A 12,977-nucleotide genomic window follows, 5' to 3' on the forward strand; every position below is an offset into this window, starting at 1 on the left:
AATCCAGAGATTATTACCCTTGAGGTTCTGTTTTTTAATTTGACCCCTAGCTGCTCATACTCCTTTAACAGAACCGGCTTCCTAGTCCTATCTATGTCGTTTGTACCAACATGGACCACGACGACTGGATCCACCCACTGGGTCTGGAGTCACATATAGGCCAGACCAGGTAAGGACGGCAGATTTCCTTCCATAAAGGACATTAGTGAACCAGATGGGATTTTATGTCAATCCAATAGTTTTATGGCCCCTATACTGATACTAGCTTTTTATTCCAGATTTTAGTTAAGTAACTGAATTTAAGCTCCCCGGCTGCCATGGTGGAATTTAAACTCATGTCTCTGGATCATTAGTCCAGACTTCTTTGGCTGTGAAGCATTTTGGGGCATCTTGAGAATATGCAGGTTAACATACAATTACAAGTTCTTCCTTTTCTTATTTTTATATTTCTGACAGTTTCCTTCTGCATTATCCATTCATATCAATATTGTTAAAGCTTCATTTTGCTCTGACTTCTCTTTTTCTCAATGGCCCTAGTTTCTGCCCCACCCTTTGACCCTAGTCAGAACATATTGGAATATCAGCTGCTGCTGGTCCAATGTTTGGTCAGCAATGTTTTTCCAACCCATTCAGCTGGATTTGGTTTAATTCCATGCTAATGAAATTAGTTATTTGTCTGTCCGACACCTTAACCTTGCAATCCTCTTTTACTTTATTTTCATTGTGAACCTTATAGTCATTATTTCCCAAGCACTTTCCTACCTTCAGGTTGTTTACTTGTCCCACTTCATTACCCGGGACCAAATCCAGCGCTGGATCTTTCCTTGTAGGACATGCGAAGTACTGGTTAAAGAAACAGTCTTGGATGTATTCTACAAACCCTTTCCCACTCTGACCACAAACTTGTCTTAGCCCAGCCTACCTTAATTACAGCTTTGATCCTACTGCTATGCTCTCCAAACTGCTTACAAATGTCATCCTCAATTAATTCCATTAATTGATGGTCCGTACTGTACTCCCAATATGGAAACTGGTCCCTTATTTTTTCATGTTAAGCTGACTGGTCTATAATTCCCTGGACATGTTCTATCCCCCTTCTTAAATATTGGTACTACGTTAGCTATCCGCCAGTCCTCTGGCACTACACCTTTTTCTAACAAATTATTAAAAATGCATAGTAATGCCTCTGCTAGCTCTTCCCTAGAATCTTTTAAAATGTGTGGATGTAATCTATCCGGATGAGGGGTTTTATCCTCTTTGAGTTTGATTAATTTATTTAATATATCCCTTTTATTTATTTTAAATGCACTTATCTCATTACCAATCTCATCATCCAATATCATGTCCACCTGTTATATCTCCCTGGTAAATACTGAAGCAAAATAATTATTTAATATTTCTGCCATCTCTTTATCGTTACCTGTGGCATTATCCTGATTATCCCTTAATGGCCCTATTCCCATTCCAACCTTCCTTTTTTTATTCATGTGCCTATAAAATATTTTACTATTTTATGTTCCTTGATAATTTAATTTCATAGTTCCTCTTTGCATCCCTAATTGTTTTTTTGACTTCTCTCCTAATCTTTTTGTATTCTCTCTTATCATGCACTCCCCTGCTGTCTATGTACTTAATGTATGCCTCTTTCCTTACCCTCAATTGTTCCCTTATGGCTTTATTCATCCATGGAATCTCATTATTGTTTAGTTTGTTCTTTCCTTTTAGCTGAATATATTTTTACTGCACTCTGTTGAACACTGTTTTAAATTCTTCCCATTGCTGTTCTACATCATTGTTTGCCAATATTGTTACCCATTTTTTTTCCTAAGTTCTATTCTCAGCCCCTCAAAAACAGCTTTTCTCCAATCTATTAACCTGGTTTTCATCATACTTATGTCCTTCTCAATTGTCAAGATGGCGGCCGTGACGGTCCGGTGCTGAGATCGCTCTCCCTGTTTCGGGCAGCCAGCTCTCGCCGCTCGCTCCCGCAACTGGAGCGAGGTGCTCGGCGAGTCGGGCAGAGGCAGCGCAGCGCGGTGAGCAGCAGCAGCAGCCAAGTCGACCTGCTGGAGCACATCGGCCGGCAGCTCCTCGGCGGGAAGGAATTCCGACTGGGAGGAGGGGAGCCGAGCATGGCGGCCATAGGCCGACCCGGGAGAGAGAGAAGTAGGCCCCGGGCCGTGGAGCATGGAGCCGGCGACGGTGAAGAGGAGGCCGCATTGGAGCATTCACATCCCGACAATGTGTTCGGCGAGTCGGGCAGAGGAGCGCAGCGCAACGAGCAGCAGCAGCAGACTCAACGACAAGTTGCAGCACGTCGGCCGGCAGCTCCATTTCGGGTAGCTCGCAGTCCGGATGGGAGGAGGGGAGCCGGGCATGGTGGCCAGAGTGGGAGAAGCAGGCATGTGGAGCCGGCAACAGTGAGGAGGAGGCCGCGGTGAAGAGGAGGACGGAGCGGCTGAGGGACATCGTGCTCCCACTGCCACGGGAAGCCATTGTATTGACTCTGAACGCGGCGCTGTCTGTATAGCTGACGCGTCCCTACGGGGAACAAGCATTCCATTGTACTTGTTACATATGGCAAATAAATCTAATCTGAATCTGAATCTGAATTATCATCTTAAAGCATATTATATTATTGTCCCTATTGCCTATATGTTCCCCAACCTTTACTTCTCTTATCTGCTCTGGTTCATTCCCCATTACTAGATCCAATAGCAAATCCTTCCTTTTTGGGTTTTTTACATATTGGATTAGAAAGGAGTCCTGTACACATTGTAGGAACTGCATTCCCTTGTCCCCTTTACCTACCTCTTCTGTCCAATTAATATCAGGGTAGTTGAAATCTCCTAGTTGAAAGGTAGTTAAACAATAACATGACCCAGGGATCACAACAGAGAACGTTAACTTTTTACACCAGTCACTGGAAATATATCACATACCACCACATAAGTTCTTCTGTCTTTATGGAAGGTGGGCTGAATAAGCACTCTACAAAGACGAGACGCAGATTAAACCAATAAGTGCTTTATTTACATAAGATGTATGAAGAAACAGTACAGAGTTTTCATAGTGAGGATATATTTTTCCCTACACTCCTTGGTATACAAGAACACTAAATACACAACTCACTTTCTCTCTAAACATGGGGGTCAATTTTAACTGGAGTCGTGTTTGGGACAGGCATGGGTAAGGGAAACCCTACCCCACCCTGAGAGCTCAGAGTGCGAACTGCATCATATTCACTCCTGAGCCGAAGTTTTAAATAATCCAGGACAGTTTCTCATACGGAACTACTAGGATTGATAACAGGGCTGGTGGGCGGGAGCAAAAATCGGGTCTGGAACCCGAGGACACCGGGGATCCAAGGGAACGGTTCCTGGGATAAAATTAGCAGTAGGCAGTGGCTTTGGAAGCTGAGTGTTGGGATGGAGAGGCATGTTTGGGTCTGGGGCAATCCAAGGACTCCTTGTGGGGCCCAGGGGGGAGCACTGCTGCTCCTCCAGGCCCACAAGGATTCCACAGGTAAGTAATTTTACAAACTATCCTTCGCCTATTCTCGTCACTCTGTGGACTCCCACTACTGTTCTACTGTTGGGGTTGACTCTGTGCGGACTTGCCGAGTCCAGAGGTTAACATGCCATTGTGGCACCGATGATGTCATTCAGCTGTTACTGTTCGATGTAAAGTAGACACCTGCTTGCCAGGGGCGGGCGGCCCTCCTTTGCCTGAATTAAGGTAAGTAAAGATGGTGGAGGTGGGAACATGGTGTGACACACTTCCTCACCATCTTAATCCCTCCCCCCACCCACACCATCCTGCTAGGCAGGTCAGGTTAAATTCGAGCCCATGGGCTCCAAGACAGACCATTGATTCTAGTTTAACCTTTTGAGGCATCGCTGGCTCAGGATTTAAAGTACAGACAGCCTTTGCATGTTGGCCTTTACGTGTCACTCTGTGAATTTCCCCTTTAAGTCAGTGACATGGAGTCTCTGGCCACTGAGCAGGCATTGCCAGAGGGCCCCAGCCAATCAAGGACCTGCCCTTTTCTTGAAAGGATGCAGAAACAGCTGTCAATCAAAGTCATTAACCCAAACTAGGGGACGGACCTTGAACTATGGGTAGGCAACATACCTCTCATGATTTAATTTAATCAGAATAGCTATTCTTCAACATTGAATGGAAGCAATTTCTATTAACAACCTAAGAATATTTTCAATGAATGTGACCATCCCTGCTAATTAACCCCTGGAATTTCCTATCGCTGTCACCTTCATCACCTCACATAAGTACGCAACATTATGCTGGTATGTCTGGAGTTGAGCAGTTAAGAATATAAGAAGTAGGAGCAGGCATAGGTCACATGGCCCCTCGAGCCTGCTCCGCCATTCAATAAGATCATGGCTTATCTTCAACCTCAACTCCACTTTCCCGCCCAATCTCCATATCCCTTGATTCCCCTAGAGTCCAAAAATCTATCGATCTCAGCCTTGAATATACTCAATGACTGAGCATCCACAGCCCTTTGGTTAGAGAATTCCAAAGATTCACAACCTTCTGAGTGAAGAAATTTCCTCCTCATCTCAGTCTTAAATGGCCGTTCCCTTATCCTGAGACTATGCCCCCTAGTTCTAGACTCTCCAGCCAGGGGAAACAACCTCTCAGTATCTACCCTGTCAATCCCTCTCAGAATCTTATATGTTTCAATGAGATCACCTCCCATTCTTCTAAATTCTAGGGAATATAGGACTAGTCTCCTTAATCTCTCCTCTTAGGACAATCCCCCCATCCCAGGAATCAGTCTGGTGAACCTAGCTGGGGATAAAAGTTGGGCCTATTAAGGATCCAAGGGGAAATCTTGATGAAGAGGCAAAGGACATGGCTAAAGTATTAAATGAGTACTTTGCATCTGTCTTCACAAAGGAAGCGGGAGATGTGAAGGTTACACTAAATGAGGAGAGGGAAGTTATGGACAGGATAGTAATAGATAGAGAAGGCATACTAAAAGGATTAGCATTACTGAAAGCTGGTCCAGATGGAATGCATCCTAGGGTGCTGAAAGGAGCAAAGGTAGAAATAGCAGAGGCATTGGTCCCAATCTTTCAATCCTCATTGGATGCAGGAGTAGTGCCGGAGGACTGGAGGGCTGCCAATGTTATACCACTATTCAAGTTAGGGGAGAGGGGTAAACCAGGAAACTACAGGCCAGTCAGCAAAGCATCAGTGCTGGGAAAGTTAGTTAGTTCTAGACTCTGCAGCCAGGGGAAACAACCTCTCAGTATCTACCCTGTCAATCCCTCTCAGAATCTTGTATGTTTCAATGAGATCACCTCTCATTCTTCTAAACTCCAGAGAGTATAGGCCCAATCTGCTCAATCTCTCATCATAGGACAGCCCTCTCATCCCAGGAATCAATCTAGTGAACCTTTGTTGCACCGCCACTAAGGCAAGTATATCCTTCCTCAGATAAGGAGACCAACACTGTGCATAGTACTCCAGTTGGGAGCTCAGTTGAAATCTCCACTCCCCCCAAGAAACCTTGGGTGGCAGTGATTTAAACCCTTTAAATGCTGATCCTAGCAGTACAGAAATATAAGTTAAAAGCAAATTTTGCTATCATTGTAACTAAAAAATATTGGTAGTAATTTTCCCCTTCACCACCTGGGTGGTGATCTGGTGGAGCGATTGCCAGCCCATTGTAGGACCAGCTGAGTTTAATCCCATTGAAATCGATGGGATGAAAATTGGGTGGGTTCGACAATGGGTGGGCGATCTGCTCTGTCAGGTTGCTGCTAAGGCAAGAATTACCCCCCATTAAGCTTTAAATGAGTAGGCAAAGGGCTGAAAATGAATTAGAATTAGGGACCAGTTATTTAAAGAACGCTCTATGTAAAAAATGTAATTTGTCTGCCATCTTATTATGAAATTACACACAAATTGAAGTAAGGAAATTGGTGTCTCGCTATGTTCAAAGCTAATGGAAAAGAAAGACTTGTATTTATATAGCAACTTTCATGACCTTAGGATGTCCCAAAGCAATTTACAGCCAATGAAGTACTTTTGAAATGGGGCCACTGTTATAATGTAGGAAACACGGCAGCCAATTTGCGCACAGCCAGGTCCCACGCACCAAAATCAGGGAATGACCAGATAATCTGTTTTAGTGATAAATATTGGCCAGGACGCCGGGGAGAACTCCCCTGCTCTTCTTAAAAATACTGCCATGGGATCTTGTTTAACCTTTGGGACCTGGGATCAAATCTAGTTCCACCTGATCAGAGAAACATCTTCTTTACTGTCCAAAGGAAATGTGCAATTGACTATGTTCTTCTAAGTTCAAATACAATCCAAAAGTTTCCATTGTGGTACTTTACCCACTGAACTATCCAGTTTGTCTATCTGTATTATATCAACATGTATTAAATTACATTCTAGTTAGCATTTATTGTAACTTTCCAGATGTTTGTGAAAGGGTTAAAAGGGAGAAAGGGGCTTTTTAGCTAAAAAAAAATAAGGGAATTGAGGAACCAAGCATATATCCAACCACATAAGGAGTTGTTTTGTACATGTCCCAGAGGGAAGTATGGTGTAATGTGGTCAAATGTTCAAACCGTCAGTTACAAATTGAATAAGGTACACAAACCGTTAGTTACTAATTAAGGAATGAGGTGAAGATAACGTATGGGGTCACAGGACTAATGTAAACGGTCAGAATGTGCACACGGGTCGCAGAATTTGCACCTGAAATCAACTGTATGATGTAAGCCACAACTTAGAACAAAAAAAACTGTATATAAGGCAGGGGATCTTAGCGATCGGAGAGCATTCGTCCCAGGATGGATGTCTCCCCTGTCGACTTGTAAAATAAAGTTGCTTTACTGAACGAACCTCCGGACTCCGAGTGATTGATTGGGAATAAGGTGGACGTCGACCCTTTATATCAGAGGGTCCGTCTTGGGGAGAAGAAGCTCTCCCGGGTTACCCTTACAAACATTTTCAATATTAATTAATTGGGATTTAATAATCTTAAGCAAATGGCTCACATGAAAGTGTGTGCAAAATGGATCATTCATTAAGCAAGTAAATAAATGCTAATGCATGGTGAAATTTTGCTTTAATTTTCATTGATAAGAATCCAACAATGTTATGTAATACTTAAGAAAAAAAACAAAAGCTTGAAAGCACTAGCCTGGAGTGACTGAGGATAGACATCTAGATTGAAGGAGAAGGGCTGTCACCAATTTCTCAGTGGAGTGAAAGTTCAGACTTCTTGTTCTTGCTCGGACAATAAATTAATATTATTTTCCTTGTTAGTAAAGAGATTGGCAGAAAGAACCTACAAAAATGGAGGGCAGGAAAGGACCAACTGGTCCATCAAGCCTGCCCCATACCCATGTTGCACAGAGCCTCATCACCTCCTACACCCACCCCACCCCGTAACCCCCTGAGGGAGGCAAAAAAAACAGCCCAGGGCCAATAAAGGGAAAAAACTCTGAAAAATTCCTATCCGACCCCCTCAGGTGATCAAAACCAAGCCAGGAGATCACATGGACCATGTGTATGTTAACTGTCAATCCATAACTTTCCATATGATGCTATATGAAAGAAGCCTCTTATGGACAAGCACTAGTCTCCCATTAGTCAGCAGTTAAAACTATTGACATAAGAAAACTCACTAAGCACTTGGTTGAGTATAAAACAAGGCTTTAATCAACTGTTTCACAACCATGGGATTCTAGTTACATCACTAGTTCCTGGTTACAAAAACGTCCTGGGCAAGCTGGGCCCACGCCCGAGTATTTATACTCCTTGGACGGCGCCACCAGCTGGCCACCCAGTGTAATTTCATGAGTCATTCCTTCATGAATGATATTCATGACAACTATAACTTTAGGATCATCTTAGGGCGGGGAGGGGGCCTTAATCTCACGCCATTCCTGTTTCTCACTGGAGTGTAAATCCACTACAGGGGTCAAACTTAGTTTAACCCGTGGACTCCTGGACACTTTTAAAATTGAGCTGGGGTGTTTTTAAGTGTGTAACAATGCGCCTGCGTTTTAAACATTAGCTGCTGAGAGAGGAGCTCGATGAATCAAGTCACCACAGAGCCCAGGGCCAATAAGGCGCTCTCTTGGGCAGGAAAATCAAAGTCCTACCCAAGCAGTGTAGAAAGGGTACTGCAGAGCTGGAAGTCAAACTGGAGTTACATTCCGCCCAATAGCTACAGTATTAATGTAACTTAAAGGAGCCCACATTACAGAATCCAGTCTTATAGAAACTAACTGAGTTAAGGAATGCACTATTTTTAAAAACAAAGCAAATGTCCCTGGCTATCAAGTAAGCTGGTAAGTAGTTAGTACTTTTTATTAAAAAGGTCATTGGAAATTTTCAAACATAATTGGGTATTAACTTTCAAACGCTAATACAATACTTGCCTATGTTATTAGTGCTGTGGTGCTGCTGCAATGTGAAATCAAGTGAACTAGTGTAAACACACTCTGTTGCTGCAAGCTATTCTCCAAATCCTATGTATTCCAACTGTACAACCGCCGACAGAAATCAGAGCTGCACTTGGAATTGAACCGAGTTAAGTTAATATACCCCAGCCTAATATTTAACGGTTTTGAGATATACCAATAAACCAATTTGTCAACGTCACTTTCAAAAAAGAAGGCGGCAGGAACAGATCGGCTAGTGCTGAACGATGCTTAAAGAATCGTTCTGGGCTAAGTTATACTCCGATTTAACCAATGTGAAGGGGAAAGGCAATGGCTCCAAATGACTAGTAAATGGTTTGCGTGTTAGTCTATATAGCGTCCCTCTTTAAAGTGTGAACAAATTAATCTGAGCAGTGATTACTCGTAATCCTGATTTTGCATCAGTTAAACTCTCAGTTATCAACCGCATCAGGATTGGCCTCGGGTGTAAAGAATTGAACTTTGGGAACTACCAGAGAGGAGTTGTTCCTTCTCATTGAGTTGTTCCGCCTCATGGAACTGCGCTTCCTCAGGGAGTTCTGGTGGGAGAGCTCGCTCTTCTGCAGGGTCTGGATCAGGATGGATGGTTTCTCTTCCAGTTCTCGGGCAGTGCAGCGAGGAGTCGCCACTTTGGTCCTGTTGCCAAACTTGGAATAATCCACCGAGTAGGTGCCGTCCTCCTCGGTCACCATTGGGACGAAGCGATAGCCCCATAAGATCTCCTCGGCTATGTAGGAGGTCCTGGCTTGAGTTGTGATGCCCGTGGTCTCCACCACCCCTTCAAGTATGACAATCACCTCCAGGTTCTGGCTCTGGAGGTCGCTGGCCGAGATCTCATAGAGGGGGCTGCGCTTGTCTATAATGTGGCAGATGGTGAGTGGAGACACCAGGAAGATGCTGTTGGTGTCCATTGGGTTGTCCACGAGGATGTCGATCTGGTGGATGGGGATGACCTCTCCCTCGGTGGTGGTGGTCTTCTTCACCACTTGCATCCTGACCGAGGCGCTGATGATCATGCTCTTCCTCAGGTCGCCCACCCTGAACATGAAGCACAGTTTGCCGTTCCTCAGGCCGATGACGGCGTGGCGACTGAAGATCAGGGTCTCGGCCCGGCGATGAGCCTGTGCGGTCTTCATGAAGATACAGCCCAGCATGACGGCGTTGATGATCAACCCCGAGATGTTCTGCACGATGAGCCCGGTGATGGCTGTTGGACACTCCTCGGTTATCATCCTGCCCCCGAAGCCGATGGTGACCTGCACCTCGATGGAGAAGAGGAAGGCCGAGGTGAAGGATCTCACTTTGGTCACACAGGGCTCGACCACCGAGTTGCGATAGTGGTCCAGGTCGCCGTGGGCAAACGCCACCAGCCACCACATCATGGCGAAGAGGAGCCAGCTGCAGAGGAAGGACATGGTGAAGATGAAGAGGGTGTAGCGCCACTTCAGGTCCACCAGGGTGGTGAACACATCCTGCAGGAAGCGGCCCTGCTCTCGGATATTCTTATGAGCCGCGTTGCAAGCCCCGTTCTTGGCGATGAAGCGAGCCTGGCGTGGCCGGACGGTGTAGCGGGGCTGCCGGACATTCTCAGCTGCGATCCGAGCCAGGACATATTCCTCTGGGATGATGCTCTTCCTGGCCAACATTCTGGGTGCATAGTCCTGGGTTTACAAAGGCCGTGCGGGAGACTGGGTCTATCTGGCAATAGTTTCTGTCTGTGGCTCTGGGTTGGCTCTAGCAAGCTGATAAATGACAGGGCCGATATGGCAGGTTCAAGTCCAGGTCGCCGCCGATCTTCAGGATCTTCAGGTACTCGCAGGCTGGTTGAATGCAAGTTGGACGCTGATCAGACGCCGCTGCTCCTGCTCTGGTCTGTGCTTTCTCCAGGTGTAAACTGAGCCCGGTTCTTCAGCCCCTTGTCTTGGTATCCAGGTGTAATGGGAGCCTGGCACTGCTACCTGCTGTGCTGTGCTGTGAAGCTCCCAGGGACCGCTATCCAAGAGCTGAGCCGATCCAGCTGCTGCACTTGAGAACAAAGTTGAGGGAGAGAGTCATCGCTGAAGGGAATTGCGCACATTCACACCGCCAGTCCCGGGGACGTGGCTGTGTGTGTGGTGGGTGTCTGCCGGCCTGGGAGACGCAGTCTTCTTATCGCAACGAGCCCAAAGCAACTAATGCCACAGATTGAGACGGTTTTCAGCCCAGTTCCCGAGCCCCAGCTCGAACTTTCTGACGTAAATGGGAGGATCTTCCCTCCTTATTCCCAGAGGCGAATCCAGAAAATGATAAAGGCCGTTACCATTAACCCTTTCAGATCATCAACATCACCCATTTGTAATATTTATATTCGTGCCGCATGTTTTATTTGCTTTATCAACTTAATTGAACTGGAGTCAACTCGTTCAACTTCATTTTATTTCATTCAGAGCTGATGTTTCACTTTTCACCCTGGAAATCCCGGCACTCGATAAATCCTCGCGGAGTCAGTGCCGAGTTACTGCAGAGTGCTGGGACATAAACACTCGGCTCTTGTTCCAGCCCCGCCTGCTCTGCTGAATTTGCCCTGAGATTGCTCTCTGGGCTCAGCCCTCCACCGCACACTGTCCCACACCACAGACCCTCCGAGCGGCCCAGCCGAGCAAACCAGCCCCGCTTCACACTGTCTGACTCGTCCCTGGCCACACGGTGTGTGGTAAAAACAGAGAATGCTGGAAATACTCAGCAGGCCAGGCAGCAACACTGAAGAGAGAAACATACGAACATACATAGGACCATATATGAATTAGGAGCAGGAGTCGGCCACTCGGCCCTTCGAGTCTGCTCCACCATTCAATAAGATCATGGCTGATCTGATTACTCCACATTCCCACCTACCCCCATAACCTTTCACCCCCTTGCTTATCAAGAATCTATCTACCTCTGCCTTAAAAATATTCAAAGACTCTGCTTCCACCGCCCTCTGAGGAAGAGAGTTCCAAAGACTCAGGACCGTCTGTGAGAAAAAGTGTCTCCTCATCTCTGCCTTAAATGGGCGACCCCTTATTTTTAAACAGTGACCCCTAGTTCTAGATTCTCCCACAAGAGGAAACATCCTCTCCACATCCACCCTGTCCAGACCCCTCAGGATTTTATATGTTTCAATCAAGTCACCTCTTATTTTTCTAAACTCCAGTGGATGCAAGCCTAGCCTGTCCAACCTTTCCGCATAAGACAACCTGCCCATTCCAGGTATTAGTCTAGTAAACCGTCTCTGAACTGCTTCCAATGCATTTACATCCTTCCTTAAATAAGGAGACCAATACTGTACACAGTACTCCAGATGTGGTCTCACCAAAGCCCTGTATAACTGAAGCATAACCTCCCTACTTTTGTATTCAATTCCCCTTGCAATAAACGATAACATTCTATTAGCTTTCCTAATTACTTGCTGTACCTGCATAGTAACCTTTTCTGATTCATGCACTAAGACACCCAGATCCCTCTGCATCTCAGAGCTCTGCAATCTCTCACCATTTAGATAATATGCTTTTTTATTCTTCCTGCCAAAATGGACAACTTCACATTTTCCCACATTATACTCCATTTGCCAGATCTTTGCCCACTCACTTAACTTATCTATATCCCTTTGTAGCCTCCTTATGTCCTCTTCACAATTTACTTTCCTACCTATCTTTGTGTCATCAGCAAATTTAACAACCATACCTTCGGTCTCTTCAAGTCATTTATATAAATTGTAAAAAGTTGAGGCCCCAGCACTGATCCCTGTGGCACACCACTCGTTACATCTTGCCAATCAGAAAATGAGTTAACGGTTCAAGCTGATGACCTTTCGTCGGAACTGTATTAAATGGGACTTGGGGACTAGATCTCATCTCTTGCTTCCCATTCAAAGGTGTAGAGAGTCTCTCAAAGGAGAGGGGAGAGGTGGGGAGGGGAAGAGGAAATGAGAGGGGAGAGGAAAGGAGAGGGAGGGGAAAGGAGAGGAGAAGGGAGGGGAAAGGAGAGGGGAAGGGAGGGAAAAGGGGAGGGGAGGAGATGAGGAAAGGAGAGGGGAGGGGAGGGATGAGGAGAGGGGCGGGGGAAGGAGAGGGGAAAGGAAAGGAGAGGGGAGACGAAAGGAGAGGAGAGAAGGGGGAGAGAAAAGGGGAGGGGAGGGGAAAAGAGAGGGGAGTGGAGGGAAGGGGAGATGAAAGGAGGGGGAGAGGAGGGATGTGAAGAGGAAAATGAGGGGGCGTGGAGGGGAGAGGAAAAGGAAAGGAGAGAGAAAGAGAAAGGGAGAGGTAAAGAGAAGGAGGAAGACATCCCACTCACCCATTCAATGATTGAGCCTATGTTTTGATTTATTGGTTCTATTGAGAAACCTTGAGGCTGAAATCTGTGCTGAGACTAAATTGGTTTGCTCCTTTGATAAGGCACGGGAACTGAAATTTGATTTCCTTTTGCACAATATAAATAATAATGTTACAACAGACAGTGACACAGGTCCTATACACCATATGA

At 45.7% G+C, this 12,977-nt stretch overlaps 1 protein-coding gene and 1 long non-coding RNA gene across 2 annotated transcripts in view; one reads left to right on the top strand and one right to left on the bottom strand.

The window, feature by feature from the left end:
• The window catches only part of LOC147105549 (uncharacterized), a 31,636-nt gene extending 29,036 nt beyond the window's left edge, over positions 1 to 2,600 (top strand). Inside the window, exon 3 of the long non-coding RNA XR_015081515.1 lies at positions 1,915 to 2,600. This is a non-coding gene — a long non-coding RNA (uncharacterized LOC147105549). The remainder of the gene's footprint in view (positions 1 to 1,914) is intronic.
• Positions 2,601 to 3,006: 406 nt separating this feature from the next.
• LOC147105550 (ATP-sensitive inward rectifier potassium channel 8-like) lies at positions 3,007 to 11,000 on the bottom strand. The gene has a single exon (XM_086010015.1). The coding sequence runs from the start codon at positions 10,121 to 10,123 to the stop codon at positions 8,891 to 8,893; it is 1,233 nt and encodes a 410-aa protein (XP_085866141.1). The 5' UTR covers positions 10,124 to 11,000; the 3' UTR covers positions 3,007 to 8,890.
• Between the last annotated feature and the right edge of the window lie 1,977 nt (positions 11,001 to 12,977).

Source organism: Somniosus microcephalus, chromosome 17 (genome assembly GCF_052327205.1).
Source record: "Somniosus microcephalus isolate GS21.2 chromosome 17, FLI_Smic_1.0, whole genome shotgun sequence".
NCBI classification, from domain to species: Eukaryota; Metazoa; Chordata; class Chondrichthyes; order Squaliformes; family Somniosidae; genus Somniosus; species Somniosus microcephalus.

Coding starts and splice junctions, on each gene's coding strand:
- LOC147105550 (XM_086010015.1), bottom strand. CDS start 10,123: ATGTTGGCCAGGAAGAGCATCATCCCAGAGGAATATGTCCTGGCTCGG.